Genomic DNA, 23,692 nt, shown 5'->3' with positions numbered 1-23,692 from the left:
CCAGGCTTCGCGAGCGAGCGCGTCGGCCGTTTTCTTACAAATTAAAGATCAGGCCGCGCCGATAAGGAAGCGCCGTTACGTTAATTGGTACTCGCGGAGTAGGGTGTTACGTTTCAGGATTAATTTACTTGAAAACGATAGGCATCGCCGCCGGCATCTCGCCGTGCGCGCACTCGCAACACTCGCGCACTCCAATTACGGTCGGCGCGGCCGCAATTTGCTGCACCTCGTCCGTCGAAACATTGTCACGAAGCGTGGCAAAGGTCACGAATATCTGGGACGGTCGACCGATTGCTCCCGTCGGGCCCATGAAGCATCTAAACGATGCACGATGGACCTCTCTGACCCTCTCATTGAAGAGCGCGCGTATGTGTTCGATGGATATTGCGCTTCGCGATAACGGTAGGGAAACCGCTCGAAAAACAGTCAGCAATTATCGCGTTGTGTAATTATCGTCTCGCCGTTATCGGTGATTTGTGTCGGTTTGACTCTTTAACCGCGGCATGCGGAAAACGATTTTTTTCCCCGTTGCGTAAGGATAAGCTATGCACGATAGATGAACGCGCGGCGACACCGGACGTCACTCGAAGGCGCAAGAACGCACGCTTATAGGCTTGCCGAGAGCACGAGTGCACGAGGCGCTTGGTATTCTGCACGTATCGCCTAGAGCGACGCTCGCGCAGGCATTCCGCTGGAACGTGCTAGGCATCGCGTCCCTCTGGCCCTTCGTCCCTACGGTCAAGACTTCCCTCCGTCCCGTTGAGATGCGTGAGGGTTGTGCGAACGAATTCCGGATTCTGAGCGCGTCCCGGACACTTTTCCTAAGCGCTGGCTGGCGACGGGGGACGGATTAAGGTGCGAGACACGGCGTTGGATGAGCTTATAAGGTGTTGCCAGCATACACACACACACACACACACACACACACACACACACATTGCACACACATACACCCTTGCGGAGGTATTCCTTAATTTCGGCTCTATCAAATCGGGGATTGTCGGATAACTTTCAGAACATTTCGCCGCAAAACGACGGGGATTGTAACCCTTTAACTCCGATTACGACTTAAATCGAGAGCGCCGCGATTACGATGGGGAAAAGTTTAACGGACTATCAAGCGAACCGCTTTTGGCTTCGTCTGTATTTAGGAGTATCGTTGTTTTGAGTTAGTTTATATACAGCTAGTTTATATAGTCTCGGAAATCCCTACTTCTTGATCACGAAACTTTTAATCAGCCCGGATTACGAAGTTCGACCTCGCTTGACCGCTTCAAATGTGAACGACGTCAAGCTTATTAGTTAGTCACCGAGAAAATTGAAAGACCGCGCGTCAGCAACGATCAATCTTTTTTTTTCCCAGTGTGTCTACGCACGATATTTTAATTTCCTCGGTAACTAGACTCAAATAAATTCGACGCCACTTATCACCGAAGCACTCAAGCGAACTTTATAACACGGCAGCAAGTCGCTGGAGCATTTAAATCGAAGTCCGCGTTAGTGTTTAAGAATGTGTAAACCGACGATGTCTTCAGAAATCATCGCGACAGCGAGTTGGGAGATGCTAAGTTTCAACTTGTTTCTAAGAAGAAACAGGCGAGAGGAAGAGAGAGAGAGAGGGAAGAAAGTTTGCGCCGAGAGACGCTCCGCGCGAGTCGAATAACTGGTCGTTCCAGTTTCTGGCGTTACGCCTGACGCCGGATGCCTCTCCCTCCACCGTCGTCGTTTGCAGACTGGTACAACCGGTATATAGCGTTTACATGTGTACGTTATATACGTATCGAAACGGGTATGTGGCCTGCGTCACCGGCGTCATATTTTAAATGTTAATACGCTCCGATCGATCCACTGGCCGGTAAATCGCGTTACGCGATCAAAAAGTAGTGGAAGGCAACGTGGAGGCCGATTATACTCGTTCGTATATATTACGGAGGGGCCACTCCTGACTCCGGTGATGTTACTTCCGCGTGAGGATTTATGATCGTAAAGGAGAGCCTTGAGATGGGATCGATAGTCGCGGAATGAAAACGCTATTCAAGATAGTTATGAATAAGGAATATCAGTCGCGCGAGAATATGTTATGATTATAAATCTTGTCTCCATATCGCAATGATATTATTACGATATAAATGTTATCTTCGGCGTTTCTAAATTAATAGACACCGTCTCATCAAATATCGAGGAAATCGAGTATATCAAGTAATCTTTCAACAGTTCATGGCTATATTTGAGCGGAGCCGTTTATCTAATTTGATTAATTTAAGTTTAAATAGAAACTCAAGAGAGACAGGTAAATATTAATTTCCTCAGCTAATAATGTCGGGTTACGGTATCGTCGGCAGGTTAGATTTGCCGAGAAATCGCACGGTTTCAATGCAACTGCCGCGGCAGTTTCCTCGAGGCTTTCCCATTACGTATTTCTGCTCTTTCCATTTTTATGATACAGCGTATATATAAAAGCGTAATAAGGGTATAATCATATCCCCCATTAATTGAGCGAAGTTTCCTGAGCGAAGTCGTTACATTCGCGGAAACCGCAAATAGCACAGCTCCATTTCCATTCGTTTTAATTATACATCTCATACATTGTCAGAAGCGCCGCGTCATATCGATTTAAAGAGACGCCAAGGGGAATACGGAGAAGTATTATTCCGCAACGCTGACCAATTGACGGTATTCGTCAAATTAAGATAACCTGAAGTTGTGTTGCGGTTCGGACGGCATTCTGCTACATCATGATTCTCGTAAACGTCTCTTTCGATTATAAAACGGGAATTTATGAGAAAACGTTGCAGGTGACTCTCTCCGATTTCCAGGCGCTTGACACAATATTGCAGACCGAGATAAGATAGTCGCGCGTACTTATTTTTATGTTTCTCTTTCATTGCAGATTTAAGGACCGAAGAAAACTCGTCGTATCGGTGGTAGAGACCCGACTTCGTAATGTTATCAGACTCGATCGGCACGATTAATTGCCAACTTGTGCTACGGTAATATTAATGGCCAATTTACATCGCATTATCTACAAGTGTCATCTGGTTTAATGAGTCATCTCCGAAAACGATATTCCTTGTGTAACGGGGATAATCATCACATGCAATTGGCCTCGTGTCTCGACTTTGCGTTCCAACGCGATAACTTCGTATATGTGTGCCGCATGAAATTCGATGACCTGTAGTAATGACGAGTCTCGACATTGATCACGAATACTAATAATCACGGGTATGCTAATGCCGATAAACAGAACTTGGCCGCGTTGCCAACTATGTACGAGATCCACGCGCACGAATGTGTAAATCGTGCACATTACTATAAATACACCGAGTATATGTTGTCGCGACCGAACGACACTGTTGCGATAACTGTATGTTGACGATTTTTGGCAAGGATGACTCTTTACACGGGATCCAATCGACATTAATAGCAATTCTAAACATTAGCGGTGTGTATTTTTGAAAATGTCGCCACACGTTTCGGAGGATCGTATTTCATTCGCGCGTCAATTTAGATACGGTCTCTCCGCACGGCACCGTAATTAATTTTGAATGAACGAACGGATAATGCATTAACCCCCGGGCTAAGGGTAATATTTTCCGTCAGTGGTAACATTGGATCTGTCAGATACGCGAGACATTTATTGAATAAGCCTCAAAATTGATCTTCTATTCTTCTATTAGTTCAAAATTTGAGAATATTAAAATACTGATAGAATAGGTGATCTACAGATAGAATAATCTCCTAGTTAAAATCGTCGCCTCTCACCCTAGCTCTTGCAGAGAATCTCGGTCAATTATATCTTAGTCTGTAAGCTTTTATATATAAAGGAAGCTTTTATCGTATAAAATTGTTCACTATATATATAAATTGATACACGATTATAATATTCCATTACACATTAAATGTAAAGTTACTTTTTCAATAAAAATATACGTATTTATGCGAAAGATTTTGTATTAATTACTTTTGCCGTCCTTACCTCTGTATCACATAAAAACTTAAGGTGCCTAAAAAACAATATAATAGTACCTTAACACGTCACGATTGCAACTGACGACCACTGTATCCATAGGGCTTGTGAGAAACGTGGTTATTCTTCAAATATAATCTTACGGATAACCTTGGCGATTTTTCTAGCGCGATTCCAATAAATTCGACATGATGCTCGCTTTTAATCCCCACCTACACATCGTTTGTCTCAATAACGTCCTGCAGATGAATGTCAGCGTTTTTCACGCGTGACTCTCTCTCTCTCCTCTCTCTTTCTCTTTCTTTTTCTCTTCGATCGCGCCTCGTTCGTCCGTGACGACCTCGATGCGAGGCAGTCGGTATTTTTAGAGGTGGCTTTAAGCTCGCGATATATAAGAGAACAGCTCGCTGTGCCGCCTTTTTCCGCGATACGAACACGTAAAAGGGTTACGGTCACGCCGATCATTTGTATTAACGGCCGATTTATCGGTGATCGCGTGTATAGTAGCGCCTCCTCCTTCGTGAGGAAAGATTATTTCCGATAACGTGACCTGGTCGCTCTAACTTTACACTCTCCGCGTTATACTGATTTAGTGAGAGTTCAAGATATTCTTAGACGATGATCGTTATGTGTAACTCGGGTACTATGTCTGGTAAAAGAGATAATGAACAATGGTACGCGGCCTCGTTTAACTTTGTTGTCCTTTCGCCAACTTTGCGTTAGGTATAACAAAAAAACTCCCCCAGCTCCCTTTTATTTACGTAAAGTATTTAATTTAATTAATGGAAAATGGGAAACTGAAATAAGTTAAATTCGTAGTTCAGCTTAGATAAATATTGCTTCTTCAAGAGTCTGAGAGAGGGATTTAACTTTCCGTAAATAGATAATTTTCCAAAATTGCGATACTTCAAAACAAAATATAATTTCGTGACAATTATCTATTATAGGACCATTTCCGAGTCGACTGTCCTCATTAATAGATAGAAACTGATAAAAAATTAATGCTGCAGATTTATACGTAATACGAACGCGTGGGGTCTATTACAGCATTATTCATCACGGCTTAAATAACTGCGAAGGTCCCTTTAGACCGTCCAGGAATAATTCAACCGTTCAGATGGCCAATGCAAATTGCATAATTAATCAGCTCATTGAATTGCAAGTATGACCAAGTATAACGGACAAAGCCCTCTACGTCGCTCGAGATTCGAACAGTCAACGTTACATATGAGTCGCGGCCCGTATACAATGTCAATGCATAATGAGTTTTAAGAATGTGAATGCCGCGTTAGATATGTCGCATTAACGAGCTTCGAACTGTGCATTCAAAGTTACCCAATCCGAAGGCATATCACAACCGAACGACCAAGCCATTATATCCGTTTTTTAAACGAGCCAGACGATGCGCTCCTAATTTCTAAAATTGTAGCGTGCTATAAATTTGCATCGAAATCTTATTTTCTTTCGTCGAGATGATTCCATTAAACGTTGCAGCAAAATATTATTAATTCGGTTGCTGAAAAAAAATTCGCAAATAGTTGATATTCCTAATGCCTCTGGCAGTCGCTTTTAACGTTTGTATTTTGTATAAAATCTCTAATAGCGAGTTACTGATCAACTGTTCCAGGAAAAAATAACAGCGGAGGATGTGTCATCTGTGTAATTTTCTGTTACAAGCGCGCATTTACGTGTACCACCGTCCACGTTATGCAAACTCTACGCAAATGAAATCTTTACGACAACCAAATTTATGATTGTCGCATATTCTCAAAGACCGGTTTCGCTAAGCACGCTCGTTTAAATTTCAAACGCTATTGCCTTCTTATATCCTAACGCTGCCGCACATTAAAAGTTATCTTTCGTGAGTCACGTAAATGCGTATACTTCGGATTATAGGTATGTTATCGGTTAATCTATGCTAATAAAAATACTCGGGCTTGAAAAGGGTCTGACATAATCTTTCATAAATTTTCATAAGAACGCGATTTCTCGATCGTTATGTTTTATATTAAAATTAAGCAAATTAATATTCATAATGAAGATTAATCAATTATATAGTCAGAATAATCTCCCGTCAGCCATTAAGAAGGTATTTAATGAAGGCCACTAAACATTAACTCGCTGCCATAATTATCGACGCGGAACACGTTCATACAGATCGGGCACGTGCATATCCTCCGCTGTTGTTCGCGGACATTTCTCGTCCTCCATCGTAATCCCTTTCTCCCTCTTATCCTTTTTGCCGAGAGGAGAATAGTTTGCGGCGGAACGGCGGCGCGAGGAATTTTTATGACGAAAGTAAAACGGAACGACCCATAAAACCGGGCGGGCGCGATTCCATCTCTCTTCGGCTCCGCTCCGGAGTCGCATAAAGTTTGCAACAAACTTCCTCATCGCGCAGACTTTAGCGTCTCTCATCCCATCCTCTCCCTCGTCCTCCGTACCTCTTCTTCAACTTCTTCGCTCGTCTCTCACCTCTCTCCCGTGGGTGAGAGAACCAGCAAAAGCGATCGCGTCGGCGAATACGAGGTAGATAGCTGGCACGTTTTACAGCTAGAAAAGCATACCGCTTGATAACTTTTAAAGCGGAACAACCGGTCTGTTTCAGTCTGTGCGCGGAAGGCCAATCATACTCTATTCCGTTACGAAATTTTCAGCGCAAACTACCGTAGATATATATTGAACAGGTGCACTCTCTTCCTTCATTTTTCTTGCCATTTGCCTCGTTTCAAATTTAACTTTTCCCCAAACTTATCTCTAGTCTTCATTTAACTTTCAATCAATCTTTTAAAATCTCAACTTGTGGAATTTAAATAAGATTTAATTTAAGAAAGTTAATTTAAATAAATTAATTTAAATAAGAAAAACGGAGCACTCTTCTTAAAACGTTAGAAATATTGCACGTTACGAACTAAAATTAATTTTCTTTATATGTCAGCAACAATAGACGTTATTCTATCACACATTTATGCGTGATTCATTCTTTTAGTGACTTTATAAATGTTATGTATATTACACTGACATTATTATGTTATTATATTCGTTGTAATACTAATCGATAATCCATATCGTAAAGAAAAGTCGTCTAAAAGCTTTAAACGAGTAAAGAAAGAGCTTGGTTAAAATTCCGCTCACGTGAGCACGAATCGTACCACCAACGTGGGCTAAAGTAACGTAAACTAACGTTCCAGCTATAATTCATGGGAGCACCAAACTATTTTCAAACTACGTCCAACTATGGCTCGACTGTAACGGCGAAGTTCGCGACTCCCAGTTTCTAACTGGATTTCTTTCGCACGAACGCGGCGATGCCACTGCCATAACTTTAACCGTCTACGGTCGACGCGACGGTCGCTTCAAAGTAATGCGCTCCAGATTTGTCCCTTTTTAACTTTAGTTCAATGATTGCCGCGATCCGTCATGATCTGTTGCTAATCTCAAACTTGGTTTATAAAAAATGGAGAAAGAAGATCTAAAAGCTGCATCTCGCCAAAAGATATTAAACAAATATTGAAAGAAGTTTTATTGACAAATATTTAAAAAGTTCCAGAAAGAAGTTTTTTGGGACAAATACTTAGAGAAGATTAATAGATAACAAAAAAAAAAATTGCACGAGACATTAAAATGTGGTTCGTAAACTCTAAGATCATTTTTCTTTTTCTTTCGTGAGATAAGTGAGGTTTTCATAAAACTTTGTACTTTTTAAAATTAATAGCGCTAATAAGCCACGGTTTTTAGATTTAGCGCAGTTCTTTGAAAGTTCGCGTTGTACGCTAAACACGTAAAGTTTAAGATCTTGAGCAAAAAAAAAACGTATGTAAAAATACAGGCCTCGCAAAATTCGTGCCGGGGATCACAGTATCGGCGATATTTCTATTTCTGTGCTAATTCCCTCGCAAAACTACGTCGTCTTGCTTTGCAGACCGAGGGGAAAACTGCGCAGAGGTATACACTGTGTGTACGGGGATATAAATACGATTAATCGGGTGCATACTATCCGGGCGGGTGTCTTCGCGTGCGTGACGCGCACCTGGTGTGTCACGTCAGACAAAAGTTGTCGTCGTCGTCGTGGCCGTCGCTCGTCGACGCAACCTGCAACATGGCGTGTCGCACGCACTCGTGATTTTCTCAGTGGCGTCGACACTGGATACTTTCACGGTTTTTCTCAAAAAAAGATGTACGTTTCCTTCGTTTACAAAGGGTTAAATATACGATGTACAACATAGCTCGTTACATAGCTGGACATCTTTAGAAAGAAACGCAGTAATAATGTCAAACCTTTGCTACTGGAAACAAATAATTTATTTAATTTTCTAAATATCTTCTTGATATCATAACTGTATAACAAATAATTCATCAAATGTAGTTATCAAAATAATTAATAATTGTGTGACATATTCGGAAGAGCGATTTCTTTGAATCAATCTCGAAGATCGCGAGAAGACATTGAAACATTCGGTCATCTCTATCGACGGCAATATCCTCTATTAGACGTTCTCCCCGAGAGCGGAGCGGCGCGGAACCAGTTTCGTTTGATTACGCTATTGGGTTCTCCGTGAATGTGCGCGAGTGTTGCACAAGCTTGGAGCGGGGCGAGAACGAGAGAAGAACACGAGCGAGAGCACGGACTCGCATGTGGTGCTGCTCGCTAGTAATTATTAACCCGCAGTGACTCACTAGGTTGAGGACCTTTATGATCCACGCTAATGGGTCCGCCACTCGAAGCACCCGGAGTCATGCACACATACGCAACCACATACGGATCATACGGCGCCGCCGCCGCCCGAGCGTACACGTGTGAGTTTCGTGGATGCAGGTGCACGTACGCGTGTGCGTTTATGGCTCTCGGCCACGCAAATCTCGTAGCGCGTTCCTCCACGCCTGAAAAGCCTCGACCTACCCTTCTCTTTGCCAAAGAGAACGTTAGTCACGAAGGCGGGCGAGCGTTCATCCTTTTAATGGATTTCTTGAATTAGAAATGGAAAGCGCGCGCGAACGAACGAACGAACGAACGAACGGGGATTTCGTTTTGTTTCTTGTTTACGCGCCGTCACGCAATCCCGGAAATATATCGTTTATTTTCGACACCGCCCCCGGCGATAATTATTCACGAGCCAAATTACGGGAGTACGGAATTGTTGGAATTGCCGTCGTGCCCCGACGCGCGTGGGCGGGCGCAGTCGTTTGCCGAGAAATTGAGTTATGCTTCGCGTCCAACTAGCTACCATAATATCAGATTGTGTACGAAGTGCGTACGGCCTGTAGTATGAAACCGTGTCGCGTTAAATTTATTCGCGCTAAATCGGGTCGGTTAACGTCTCTTGGGGCAGTTTTGTTACGCGACAAATAGAGAGGAAAGCTAATTACTTTTGATCGTTGTATATATTTATAGCAAGTTGGACATAAAAAGTTCGCGAACGAAAGGATCACGAATGTGAGGATATTGGAGACTATAAGTATAATTATGGTGATAATACGATAAAACGGTATAACCAGGAAATTAATATCTTTTTTCCGGTTTCAAGGGATCAAAAATTGAGATCTGAAAATAGTATATTATAATAATAAATTCTTATAATGGTATCACGATATAAGATCCTTATAATTATAATAATAATATACTGGACGCCAATTAAAGAGCGTTCTGGTCTCCATTGAGGCCAGAACCTGAATCATGCGTGCCCGTATATGCTTTCCGGCTGCGTTAAAAATATGTTAGTCGTATGGGATCGCGCGGAACCAGTTTCAGCCGGGACATCTGCACGATAATGGCGACGTTAACGGCATGATAATGGCATGACGAACAGGGCTATTCGACTGCGATGAACTGTGCGGGAACTGCGTATTCGCGCATATATACGATTTCGTTGAATCGGCAATCCTAGCATCGCTATAGTGCCACGTCTATATAGCGCGCGTTTATATAGCGACTTATTATAGCCAGCATGATGTCTTATTATACGGCCGTCGGTTGCGTCCATCGTGTCTGGTCAATTTGGCTACGAGGACACATTCCTACGATTGGATTCCAGTCGACGCCGGAGAGTCAGTGACCCGATTAAAACGCGGTGACAGGAAATGGGAAGATATCGTATAATACGTGTCTCTTGAAGTCAAGTCAGATCAATTGAATCTTCGTCTTGAACTTGAATCTTCCTCTTGAACTGTACCGTGTTAACTTGCTATTCGACGCACGACACTTAGAAAAATCTTAGAAATTAATCGAATCTTCTTTCTTACATATAAAGTTTGGGCATTTGATGATGTCGTCATCAGATGTGACTTTCATCAGATACTCTAAAAGTCGATAAAATGGAATAATTCAAAATAATAAATACTTGAACGATGAGCCACCGGCAGTTATTGAATGATAAATGAAGTAAAAATAGTATTTCTATGTATAATGTTGATCCGATCCTGAATTATCTTGAATTAAAAGAGACATAATTCTGGCGAATTAAGCTCTTCCTCGTCAAAACTATATAAATGCATAATAAAATCTGCTTTCCAACCTAATTACATCTAAAATCTACCTAGGTGGAAATTTAATTGGCATCCCGACGTATTGGGACGTTAACGCTAAAAGTGGAAAAATCGTGGCAAATTACGAATCTCCATCATGTACCTGCCAGCATCGATTTCAAATTTGTCAAAGAACCTGCGGCTGAAAGCGCATCCGGCGCAGCGGCGAGATATCCTGTATAGACAATACCCTATAGAAAGTACCTTCTGACACATTGTCGATCAATCGGCCGCGAGAGCGTTCGCGAACACGCGGTATGCGTCTGGCTTCGGTCCTTTGACGGCGGTATCGCCGGTTCGCCACAAATGCACGAAATTTTCCCCGGGCATCGCTCGCCCATCGATACGCAGATCCGCGAATGCTCTGTGATGTCACAGCCACGCCGCTCGCAATTTGCGAAATTGCCGGGCGTTTTGCAGCGTCGAACGAAACGAGCGCTGAAAGCTATTTCATTCACATGTCATCGCTCGACGTAGTCCCGTTCACTCGTATTGTGCGCCGTGACAGGTGCTTGGTTAATTATCATTTTTATATAATTAATTAGTTTCGGGGAAACGCGTGGATGTGACTCGCGGTGTTTCATCAAATATAGGATAATCGTACGCGAGAGCTAAAGAACGCGAAAAACTGACATCATTTTTATACGGATTAAATATACCGTAGGCATTTTTTAAAAGAAAAGTACGTGTAAAGGGTTCAAAGATATTTCAACAGAAATTTAAATGGCAAAGCAGCTGATTTGCACCTTATCTTAACATAAAAAATCTTTTCGTTTGAAAAAAGCGATTACAATAGCGACGAGCAGCGAAGCTTCGACCTTGGATACTCGAAATGTCCGAGAAGTTCCCGCACGCTTGAGTTGAATTTACGACTCGTTTGTTACGACGATTACATACCGAACGAGCCAGACAGAGGTTACATCATTCCTCTCCTTTTCTCCGCTCCTCCCCTTATGCCCTAGCGAAGCCCTCCGTTTCACTGGATTTACTGTTAGCGCGGCCTACGCATGCTTGTTCGTTTGCTCGCTCGCCAATGTGCCTGGCGTGCGAACACGCGTGTATACACGAATCTCGCCTGGAGAGCGAGTTCACTTCGGATATGTACCACGTAACGCGAGACTAATGCATGAACGGCGCATGTGTTCGATAATACGCGAGCGAGTCCGTGAATGCGCATCCGCGAGACCGAATAATGACGCATAGGCGTCGGGTTTTAGGGAAGAAAGATTAGGAGAAAGATTAGGAGAAATAGAAGTTGAAATACAAATTGTGCAGACTACTAAATAGTTATTAATATGTTCAATATAACTTCAATATAATAATAATATTAAGATAAGCGTCAAATATAAATTACACAATGAAAAAGAAACATAAGTAAGGTTACCAAAGACGAATGTTTGGAGAGTTCTAAGAAAAATTCTGCTTGCGTGTTTTTCCAAGAAGAATCCTCGCGTCCTCGGCCTCAAGTGGCCATCACTCCCAGGAGCGATATCTACGAGCGAGGCGCGAATTCTAATCTCCACGCCGTTGCGCCCGTAGATAACGGCGGAGAGGAGATACCAGAAGATACGCGGGACGCGACGCGACGGTACGCATGTATCTACATACGTGCATGCATACGTTGGGTGCGTGCGAGCGAGCGGATCCCGTCCCGGGCAGATTTCGCGTGGCGCGTGTGTGCGTGACGGGCGTGTAAATCGCCGGCGAGCTGACGGACGTGTGCCACGTGAACTGCATAATGAACGGCGATCGTTGCCGGTTACTTCGCCTACTCTCGAACGTTCCGTACGCGTCCCCGGTGGGAAGATAACGCGATGACCTCGAGATAAATTGCTCGTCCGTGTCGCTCGTTGGCCGATCGACTCTCTCTCGGAGCTGAACGACGATGTCCGAGACAGGCGTCGGTTGCACCGTTCCAGGCGGAAGAAGTACACGAGACACGCGCCGACTAATCGATTCATAGATCACACGCTTTATACGATGTCTCCGAGCTTTACGCTCCATTCGAAACCTTTCAATCGCTTAACGTCGAGATTCATCGCCCTGTATACGATGGATTAGTTCGAAATTGCATTTCAATTCGAGCACGACGTATGTTTTCAATATTATAAAAATGTTAGCGTTATCGTAGATTGTAGAACGTTAAAAACGCGCAATGTTATCATTAATCTGAAGTATAGACAAGATGTAGGTAACTATTTCTAGATGTTACTTCATTCACGTTCCTCGTATATTATCACGTTTAATTATACTGTACGCTGAATCCAGATAAGATAACATCGAGTGGTGTACGATAGGATTAACTGCAAAATCCGTAGAGAGACATTTCGTCGCGTAAAACGGCGGTGGCCTTGGATGAGAAGCGCGTGATACGCCACGAATGAAACGTACGAGACTTTCGATTCGGCGATGAAACTGGGTGAACCGTGAGATATCCCAGCGTGTGATTCAGACTCGCGTGACGCAATCTGGAGGAGTTAGAGGCACCGACAAGATTTATTTCCTTGTAAACGTGTTTCTCACACGTTTACACACACACACACACCTTTGGCGAACGCGGCTACCAGAATGCGACCGCAAAAACGATGAGCGTTGTCCTCGAGATAAATCAGTGACGGATGATAGAAGATACTTTTTACGAGACACATTCCAGAACATAGACGCGAAACTGTTTGCAATCAGCTATTTAAATAGTGATAATAATAGCGCGTCGACACAACTGCTAATGATAAAGACTTTGGCACCGATCATAACACGTCGGGCTTACATTTCAGAATAAATATCACTTGGCATAAATGACAGTCGTCATTAAAAAGAGAAAAAGAGAGATAAACAATAGCTATATAATATCGTATACGAGCGATAACGTTAACGCAATAATGAACTGATTAAATCTAATCTAATTGAATCTATTTATGTATGTTCAAGATAGAAAATGATTCTAATAAAAGAATTAAAATAAATCTCGCAATATCAAATTATTCTATTCTAGTACATCTATCCTACTAATCTATAATCAATTTGGTTTATTATATATGATGTTGTAGAGCCGGGGCATTCAGTATCCCGTTATTAGATGATGCTCTGACGCGGACACGCGATCATCGGATAAGTTGCCGGGCATCCGATATATATTTTTACAGCTTCCTGCTACATGCATTCTTGTTCGTCCCATCCTTTTCTCCTCCTCGCTCATACCGGTTAACAAACGGTCTCGGACGGGGCTATACGGAGGGAGAAGGTTAAAGAGCAGGAGGAGAAGCAGGAGGCAGGAGGTAGGATCAAGCGGGCGAGAGATGGAGAGCCAGGCGGGGAGAGATAAAAAAGAAGCTGCGCGTGACCTTGTGCCCAAATGCCAGTTTCTGTTGCCGCACTCGGCGGCCAGCTGATTACCTCTCTCGGAGAGGTCGGGCTTGCATAAGCGTTAAATCGCGGTCGTTACACGAGAGACGAGAGAAAGAGAGAACACACATAATAGGACGTATTTAGAACAGGATAATAGTACATCAGTTGCACGTTAGGATCGCTTTCTTGGAGAAAAAGGGCGAAATTGCGAAGCTCTCCGATCATCCGCATTAGTTTCGGCTCATCGTGTTGGTAAAAGGCGTACTAATTACGCGAATGCTCTGCGAGGATTGAATATTTGAGTATCGAGCTGTACACAGTTCAAGATATTTTACAGGTAAGGCAAAAAAGGCTAATTAATATTATTGAAATTAGTACTAATTGGATAATATTTCCTTTTCACTTAAATCATTTAAATTACCACGTAATTTAAAAAAAAAAACACTAATTGTTTGAACTGATGTGCTAATTACATAGGCCAGGTAATATTATAGTCATAACTAAATCTTTGATGCAACTTTGACACGAAAGATCGATCTTATTTATGCTTAAAGGCAATCTCACCGAAATCATTGTTTCGTGATCACGCCACGTGCGCGAAAGAGCATCGGAAAGCGTATACGCGTGTCTCCGCGACATTTTCTGCCGCAGGAACTTCTAGGAAGTTTCGAGTGGACGCGTAAAAGGCTCGCGTGATATCGGCAAATGCAGAGTCGCGTTCCGCGACGTCCTCTCGTGCGAATAACTGATCGCCGCCGATCCGTATCTCCGCTTTATCAAGTTTCCAATTTCACCTGTTCGTTACACGTAACGAGCGATTACTTCTCCCAGCTAACTTGACTATAGTACTGTTGTGTGAGACGAAAAGAATTTCCGCCTTTTCAAATAAACTATTATTCATTTCAAAATAGTTTATTTGAAAAGGCGGAAATTCTTTTCGTGAATCGCGATATAGCGTGTTATTATGGTATTTTCCGCTGTGAGGTCTGTAGAAGAACCATATTTATATCACACGTGCATCGAAAGTGGCCCATTCCGTGCGCGCCATCTGTGTGCGAAGTAGCCAATTCCATGCATGAGAAATTTCTCACTATATTCCCGCACTATATTCTCGCCTTCGGCTCGTGCGTCACTCCGCACTTGTGTCCAATTCTCAACTTCCCGCACTTGTTACACAAATAACTATTATTGCATCGAGACACTGGCTACGACTGCCTAGCCAATAATTATTTGGTGCAATGGTTAGTATTAGATTCCAGTGGTGGCTTTAAATCAGGTTTTCGTTACATCCTTTATTTAAAGCCACCACTGGAATCTAATACTAAAAATAAAAATTACAATGTTACTACTGATGCAAAAACAATAAATAACTAATTTTTACTTATAATTAATTAATCACGCATTGTTGCTTCCTCATTACAGGAAGCTGTTTTCGTAAACAAATTTTTGTTAGTTTTCTGTGCCAATGTGTTCAGAATGTTCTAAAACTAAAATTACATTTTTACAAAATGTGTGTGTGTATTACGTGTAACGATCAGCGATTACTTCTCCCGGCTAACACCGCAACAACATCCTTCATCGATATCCCAGGTAAATTTGCTCTTTAATTTGCCGATGGCTTTCGTGAAGTGAAGCCTAATAACTCGTCCTAATGCCGCTTCGTTAATAAACGACCTTCAACGTTTCTATCTAACGACGTAATGCGGTTATACATTTGCTACTTCAGTTAATGAAATATTTACAACGAGACACTAAGAACATTATAAATTTTTCTTCTTTTTTTCTTCCTTTACGTTCGTTGTCACGATCGGTGTAATATGATATTTGGTTTCTGCGTGATTTTTGAAAAATCAACAAATAATTAAAGTTACATCGGCTCTGTAATAGATTTTTGATAACATTAATCTTTTCTGATAAATTCTTACACCGCTTTTTGTCGAAACTGATTCGTAGTGACCGAATGCCGCGATTGATGCCTTTCTTGGAACAAGAATAATTTCGCTCGCGCACGATTAATCTTAACCATACCTTTGTATTCAGGAACGCATTTCAGGTCTCGCGTGACTCATCGTCGAGGCCAGGATTGAACCAGAAAAAAAAAGATGCATCGATCAATCAAGCTTTAATACCTCGTGATCGAGTGCTACCGGCTCCGGTGGGATCCCAGAATGAGAGAAGATGAGACACGCACAAGAACGTGGGATATCGATCGCAGGAGGATGAACCGCGTAGTTAACCTTCGTCGCTACACGATGGTCATTAGGGTAGCTCTCTTACCGCGCGTCTTCGTTCTTTTTGCGGCGTTCCCCCCGTGAGTTCGCTTGTACCCCCGACGAGAGAGAAAGGGAAAACCGAGAGCGCTCGCTCTCGGATGCTATCGGACAGCTTCGGCCTTGAAAACGTCTCGAGGATGCGAAGACGATTAACTCGTCTGCCGACAAACTGTTGCTTCCAATTTTAGCCGGTCTAATTTTCGCGGAACACCAGAGAGCCGCTACATCATTGTTGCATAAGCGAAAAAAAGTAGCAATTAAACAGCAAAAATGTTACACTATATGAATAGAAGATACTTTATGCAAGTTTTCTTACTTATAGCATTAATTAGTTTTATTAATTAATTTCATTAATTCGGTATATTTGTTGACGGCTGTAAGATCTTATATTCCTATTTTTTAAATGCTAATTTGATCTTTGCTATTTCTTGCTGTATTTCTATTCATTTTTATAAATATCGACAAATAAAAATCTATTTTTTGGGGAAACATGAATAAATACTTTACACGAAATGGTAAGTAAGTCGGGAAACAACCAAACACAAATGTCTGTCCGCGGGTAAATAACGAGACAAACAGTCATCGAAAAGAAATGTCGTGAGATGTGCAGAGACCGTAAGTTTCTCTCTCCGTCTCTTTATCGTCCGAAATAAAATACTGTGATCCGAAAAAAGCGTCGTAATGTAGCCGACGTTCAACGTCATAAAAATACTCGGGAACGATATTTAGAGGGACTTGGCACCAACTTGATGTAATATATTGTCAAGTCGACGCACGTCCTCTGCTGTCTGTCCCCTCTCTCCCGAACACGAGCAGCAGCAGTGGCAGACGATGTAGGAGGTCATCATCGTCGTCTAGTAGCTTGCCAACTCAAACCCTCCGTCGCCCTTTTCCGCCTGCATGGGCTCTTATACTAGAGGAGCTTTAATATCTCAGTCATGCTCTCGGTTCACGGACTATTAATTATCCCTACCTAGATGCTCGCTGAACTCGTCCCGTGGGTCAGGTCGCCGGATTTGTCACGAGGATTAGTTTCAATGATGCGTTAAAAGCGAGAGAAGGAAAGAGGCAATTTTTATATCGGTCAGCATTAATCACGAAAAATCCTAAGAATGACGTGATTTACACCATGGAAAATTAGGTTAAAATAAGTGAAGCTGATGTGTCACTCTTTATAAAAGTGAAAGCAGTACTGCCGAGCCTTATATCAACTACAAAATCAACGACCGTAGTTCTAAGGACGAATATTTTGAGCTGATCTTTTCTTAAATGCCAAGATATCAATAGCTTCCGATTTATGACACTCGTCTTGCCGCGATAACAGAGTTTCGCACTTAAATTATTTGTAATTTAAAGTTCGCCGTGGTTAGTTTCAAACATTCCAACTTTTAGTTAGTCGTACTTAGAGAACTTTATATACCGCCTCTTTCGATCGATGCATAGCTAAAACGAAACGTAGCGTACGACCATTGACAGACGTGGAGTCATGGTCGAGTCTATCTTGGACTTATATGTTTCCATTGTTATCGATGAAGAAAGTACATACAAGTTTTATACTCTCGAGAGTAACTTCCTACCCGGCGAACTTTGACTATGGATAATTGAAAAACGAAACTGTTCGCGAGAAGAGTTTATGGCACAAAGAGCATTTGTATAGTTCTACGGAATAGAGCGAGCTTTCCAAGATTTTATATACAAAAATCTGCTACGCGCACGTTAAACGTTGCAAAAATTATGTGCAATATCGGGATTATCACTTCCACCTGTTCACTCTTAAGGATAAGCAGCCCGTCCATTATGTAGAAATTGGGGAACGTACGTAATAGAAATAATCGAGTGACACCGAAAGTTTCGGCGGACGGCCTTCGGTGAGGTCAAAAGCGAGACACAGCGCGCACGGCCGGCAGGGTCATCGACACGTGCCGATCAGCGACGGCGTCGTCGGTGTTGGTAAGTATTCCACCGGTTTATATTTATACAAGCCGAAGAGCGACGGTTTCGGGTCACCGCCTCGTTGTCGGCGTTGCCGCGCGAATGATGACTCGATTACTCAGGCCGTGCCTCGTCTCTATCGCGATAATCCGGCGGAAGTCGGAGGAACGGCTCGCAGCTGGCGCCCGGAAACGCACGTAGATACACGTCCCGCGCGCTTGGCCGTGGATACGCACGCTCGAGCCTGTCCCGTCCACCTCTTTTCTTTTTTCTTTTTTTTTTTTACAGGCGCATCCGCCTGTCTGCCTTCCCCGCACACGAGGAGAAACGAGAATGGCGAATGTACGCTTGACGTAGTCACGCGAGAACAGTCAGACAAAGAAAGTCCGACGGCTAGAACCGGCGGACGGCGAGAAAGCGCCGAATGCAGCTGCCACAACGGTCGGGCATTCACTTCCCCGATGCCGGATGATAGTCTCGTTTCCTTCGAGGATCTACCGGCCGGCTGGACGTTTCGTCGCGGGGACACGCGAGCGAGTAAATTACGCACGGGCGAAACGCCTGTTTCTCGCGAGTATTCGAGGAACTCGGAACAAAACGCAAAACGCTTCTCGAAGCGTGCAGGCAATTCGTGTTTACTCGTGATATTGGATCGTAGTGTTATTGGCACGTTTCAGCTCATTTCTGTGTCGAGGTTATCGACGAGGCAATTGATCGAGTGAATAAAAAAAAAATGCGATAAATGTCACGGATTGCGGCGGGTAATTCACGTCGGCGGGGAAAGCGAATCTGCGGGGTTTAGATCATTGGCGTAGTCATGACATCGTCACGCGGTTCTTTAATGCATTATTATGCGCGTATTTGAAATCGCTCGTGCATGTGCCAGCGCTATTAATGGCGCGCGTAGTCGAGCAGAAAAGTAGTCGCGGTAAATAAACTTTTTATCGTCGTTACATATCGCGTTGCAACCATCAATTGACCGAGCTGATTATAGGACACGTAACGCAACGTCGAACCTATCAAGGCGCTCGCGCCGTTTATCGAGGCGCGGATCTACTTTCGAACCACATAAATTCGCGAGTATGTATTGACACCTGCATTCACAAGCATTTTTATAGCTTGATACTTCTATCTCGAAGTAAAAAGAGATTAATATCTATTGAGAGAAATTCTTTTCTATAAAGTTGGATATCTATTATCTAGTCGAAATCAGAAGTGTTTCAATATCAAAATTTATTTACTTAGTAACTGTAACTGTAAATTATATGTTTCACTTATAAGAAATCTATTTTATTTTTATACTTTATATTATTTCTTATAATTTAAAAAGACACAACTGTACAGAAAAAAATCTCTAACACTTTTAAAAAATTCTTTTCAACTATTCTTCATAAGAACGTTGATTACGATACGTTTTCAACCCGAAAACTTTTCGAAAATTTCCTATGTGGCAACGCAAATTCGCAGGAATGTTCCATTGAAAGACAATAAAAAAAACCTGACTCACCGGAGCATCCTATCGTGGCGATCTCTCTCGAGCAGTTCCTCCGGGCTGGATGGTTGTGGGCCCAAGAGAGTGTGCGAGAGCGGCGGGTAGGCCCTGGATGGTCTCCAGAGCATCTCGGCGGCGTGATGACTCGGAGGCGCCGAACTGTGATAGCCGACCGGCGGCGCCGTGGCCGCGGCACTCGCGCCGGCGTTGGGCGCGCCCTGGGACGGATGCGCCATCAATAGGGACGTGTGCTGCACACTCTGCACGTGCCAAATCCTGGCCGGGGTAGCGGCGGCAGCGGCAGCGGCGGCGGCTACCACTGCCGACGGTGTCGAGGACGACGTCGTCTCCTCGACGCTGAGCGCTGAGCTCCTGCTGCCGCTTCTCTCGTCGCCAGAACCGGCGCTCTTCAGCGAGCTTACCCCGCTATCGGAGCCGCTGTCGCCGTAAGTACCGACGACGCCGGCGGCGCCGCTGCTGCCTCCCGACGACCGTATTCCGCCGACCGCCGTGGGCACACCGGCGAGTACGTTCGCTCCAGGTATCCCGGCCCCGGCCTCCACTTCCATGAGGCCGGCCTCATCGCCACCCCTCGATGTGTGAGACTGCTGTTGTACCTCGAGGAGGCTCGATGGGGTCAGGCGAGCGGTGGGATGGTGATGGTGTTGGTGCGGGCTGCTCGCTAGCTGATAGTGATGATGTTGCGACGGCGGCTGTTGCTGCTGCTGCTGCTGCTGGTGATGGTGGTGGATCACCGGATTGTTGGCGGAGTAATGCTGCTGGACGTGCTGCTGGTGGTGCTGTTGATGGTGCTGATGATGGAACTGTTGCTGCTGATGATGCGACTGATGGTAAGGTTGTAGATGATGGTGGTGATGGTGACCGGCGATCGGCGGTGGCGGCTTGTTCAGTCTCTCGGCAAGGATGATCGGGCTTTCGTTGTGCCGACTGCGTTCCTGCTCCCGCTGCTGTTCCAGGAGCAGGCTGCTCTGCCTGCCGGGGCCGCCGCCGCCGCTGCTACTAAACGGACTCAGCCTCTCCAGCACGGAGCCTGAGTCCTGACTGCTCGACTCCAGCAGCTCGACGACCGACTCGACGCTGGCCGCCCTCACGCCGCCGACGCTACCCACGCTATCCTCCGTGCCTAACTCAGTGGTGGTCAGCTCTGTGCGTCGCGACCGCTGCGAACCCACCTCTTCCTCACTAGCGTTTTCGTCGCGCTCGTCCTCTGCTGCCGCCGCCGCCGCCGCCGCTACGTCCTCTCTGTCTTCTTCCGCGGAGCCCTTTGTCTTTGATCGAGTCGACTTCAGCAGCGACGGACTGCCCTCGCGGATGACATTCGTCTTGTCGCTGACCAGCGGCGAGTCGACGTGCAATCCATTCACGAGTAACTGCGGCGGCTGTTGCTGCTGTTGTTGTTGCTGCTGTTCCTTGCGCTCGCCGACTTTATCCGCGCCCCAATCGGTCGCGCGAGCGTCTTTTCCCGATTCTGATTTGTTATCTGGTTGCTGCTCCTCCTTGGAAGCCGGATCGCCTCCGGGATCGACTTTATCCGGAGGTGGTGGCTCGGGTTCTCTGTCCCGCTCCCTGGACTGACTCTCCTCGTCCTCCTCAAGTTTACTGACCTCTCGTTCGGCCCTGTCGTGTTTTCCCACCCCCGCTTCCTCTTCGTCGTCGTCTTCGTCCTCGACCTCTCCCTCTGCCTCCACCGCCGACCCTCTGGCCCGATCCGCTGCAGCTTCCTCGACGTTTTTGCCCTTACTACTCTCGGACCGGAGCTTTCTGCCGACGGGGCTTGTTCTTAGCCGCTTAGTCAGTGGATCGCAACGTTCCTGACTCTCTTCATCCTCTCCCTCGAGACGCTCTTCCTCCTCTTCCTCTTCCTCCTCTTCTTCCGATCTGTTACCGAGGCGTTCGTCCTTGTCGGCTCTCGCCTCGGTACGATGATGCTCGACAGACTCTCCCTCTGCGCCTGTCTTGACTTCTTGGCCGCCTCCCGACCTTGGTCTTCTTCGTACCGGCCTCTGGTGCTGCGCCGGACTCTGGTGATCGGTGGTCGGGCTTTTTACCGCGGGGCCGCGTCTTCGTAGCTTCGAAACACTTCCCGACGCACTATTCGCTTCCTCCAACACCGGCCGCGCAACACGATTGCTTACCTTGCCCGACGGCGGACCTTTATTCTCGCGATCCTCCTGTTGCCGCGTGGATAACGCGGTATCCGCCGAATCTTTTTCGGTTCTCTCGCGACTGGCACCCTCGCTCACGCGTCGGCGTCGATTGTTACGGGCGTTGTTCTTCTCTGAAAAACGAAAAAAAGCGAACGTGACGTATGCATAGCATACATACTGGAAAATGAAATTGATACTGAATCTATCTTGAAATCGAGCGCAGTGAAGTTAATTTTAACGTTAAAACACGTTAAAATTAACACGTTCCTATTTTCTCTATCTATGTCATAGGACTATAATGCAGGAAAAAATAGCGAATCGTTAACTCGGTTTTATTGTTAGAGTTAACAAACTTTAGTACTATATACCCCGATTTCATAATGATACTATGATAATAGTAACGTGCGGAAAGCGTAACCGTATATTACTATGTAGATCAGTTTATAGCGTTGTACGAGATTTTATAATTAGACATAACTGACGAGAAATGGCTTTTAAAAACTGACATCAATTCAAAACTTTTTCATACGTAGTTTTCTTTTTGTTTATTCTCATTTCGGAATTTTTGAACGAGGACATGCCGTACACGTACATATACAGGGTGAATTTTAATGGATGTCCCATTCACAATTGTCATCTGCCAATTTGTCTCAATTTTCTTTCTATATATATAAAAAAATTTTCCATTTTGTAACGAAGACGTAAAGTTTAACAATTATTCTATATAAGTGAAGTGCTCTTTATCAAAAAAAGGATGCTCGATGAAGTATTGATGGTAAAAGGATGGGACATCCATTAAAATTCACCCTGTATAATGATATTACGTGACAGAAGTCGATTACATATAAAGAACGTCGTAAACTGATATAAACGAACCGCACAGCCGTTAATTATTGAAATTATCGGCGGTAGATTATCGCGCGTTCGATATGCCTGTACACGAAGGTTATCTCGATACCCTTGATCGGACTGCATAATTGTGGCGGGCAACCGATCGATCCCTACAGCTGTCCGGTACATCGGCTGTTCACCGTCCAGAGAGATTATGGAGCTGATTTACCGAGGTAATCCCTTTGATGTGCGCAGTCAGTGATTCGCATAACTCGGTAACCCTAGGACGCTATATAAAGCAACCTCCCTGGCAACCCATCCCCTTCTTCCACCCTCGCTTGGTGTGTATTCGCATAATTCAATACATCGGTTCTCATATATTCTTCCGTGAGTTGTTTATCTTTTAAGTCTTACGAAATGGCAAGTTACAAAGAAATCTTTGACGTTGAGTAATGCTCTGTTGTATCAAGCTCTGACGTATTATACAGACGGAAAAATAAACTGACGTATGAAATTGAAAAAAAGATACAATGTTACAACCTGGACTTAATCTTCTTCAAAGTTGAAATGTGATAACAAAAACTTCTTATCATATATAATTAGCGATACTTCACGGATTATTTTTGAAGTCGAGTATTACTTCGAGTCCCGATGCTAAAGTATAAATCACGATAACAATGTAATGCCATTATCCTCTGCTCAATTGGCGCCTATCCAAAAGCCGATAGCATCGGTAATAGTTGCCATGATAATCGGGTGTAAAAGCTAAAGGATTGTTATTGGTCCGACATTAAATTACTTCCTAATTTATTAGACCAAATCGCTGTTCGTGCAATCGCACGCCGTTCCAAGTGTTCCTGATGGATGCTCAGTGATATGGCAGTACGTTATCAATCGTAGCTATGAATCTTGTCTACTGACCTCGATCGAAAGCGCGCTTTGTACACGGACAACGACAGATCATTTCATCCGAGGAATTGTGCAGTAGTACGGCCGCACGTTCAACTGGTTTTCCGGTTCCCCTCGCATTAGTCCGAGTTCAAGGGAGTTCAAGGGGGTCTTCGATTAACCCGGTAGGTACACGGCCGTAGCATGCGGGAGCAATTTACAACAATGCACGTCATACACGTATATCCCATCCCGAAGAGAGGCGAGCGGATAA

General features: G+C 44.3%; 1 protein-coding gene across 3 annotated transcripts in view; it reads right to left on the bottom strand.

Moving 5' to 3' along the window:
* Kdm3 (Lysine demethylase 3) overlaps window positions 1-23,692 on the bottom strand; it is a 281,688-nt gene that overhangs the window by 90,267 nt on the left and 167,729 nt on the right. For all 3 annotated transcript variants that reach the window (XM_071771085.1, XM_071771086.1, XM_071771087.1), the window contains exon 8: window positions 19,547-21,830. In XM_071771085.1, the coding sequence (XP_071627186.1) occupies window positions 19,547-21,830 (2,284 nt within the window). The remainder of the gene's footprint in view (window positions 1-19,546; window positions 21,831-23,692) is intronic.

The sequence above is a fragment of the Temnothorax longispinosus genome, chromosome 2 (genome assembly GCF_030848805.1).
Source record: "Temnothorax longispinosus isolate EJ_2023e chromosome 2, Tlon_JGU_v1, whole genome shotgun sequence".
NCBI classification, from domain to species: Eukaryota; Metazoa; Arthropoda; class Insecta; order Hymenoptera; family Formicidae; genus Temnothorax; species Temnothorax longispinosus.
The sequence above is the reverse complement of the archived record's forward strand: the minus strand, read 5'-3'. Positions and strand labels throughout refer to the sequence as shown.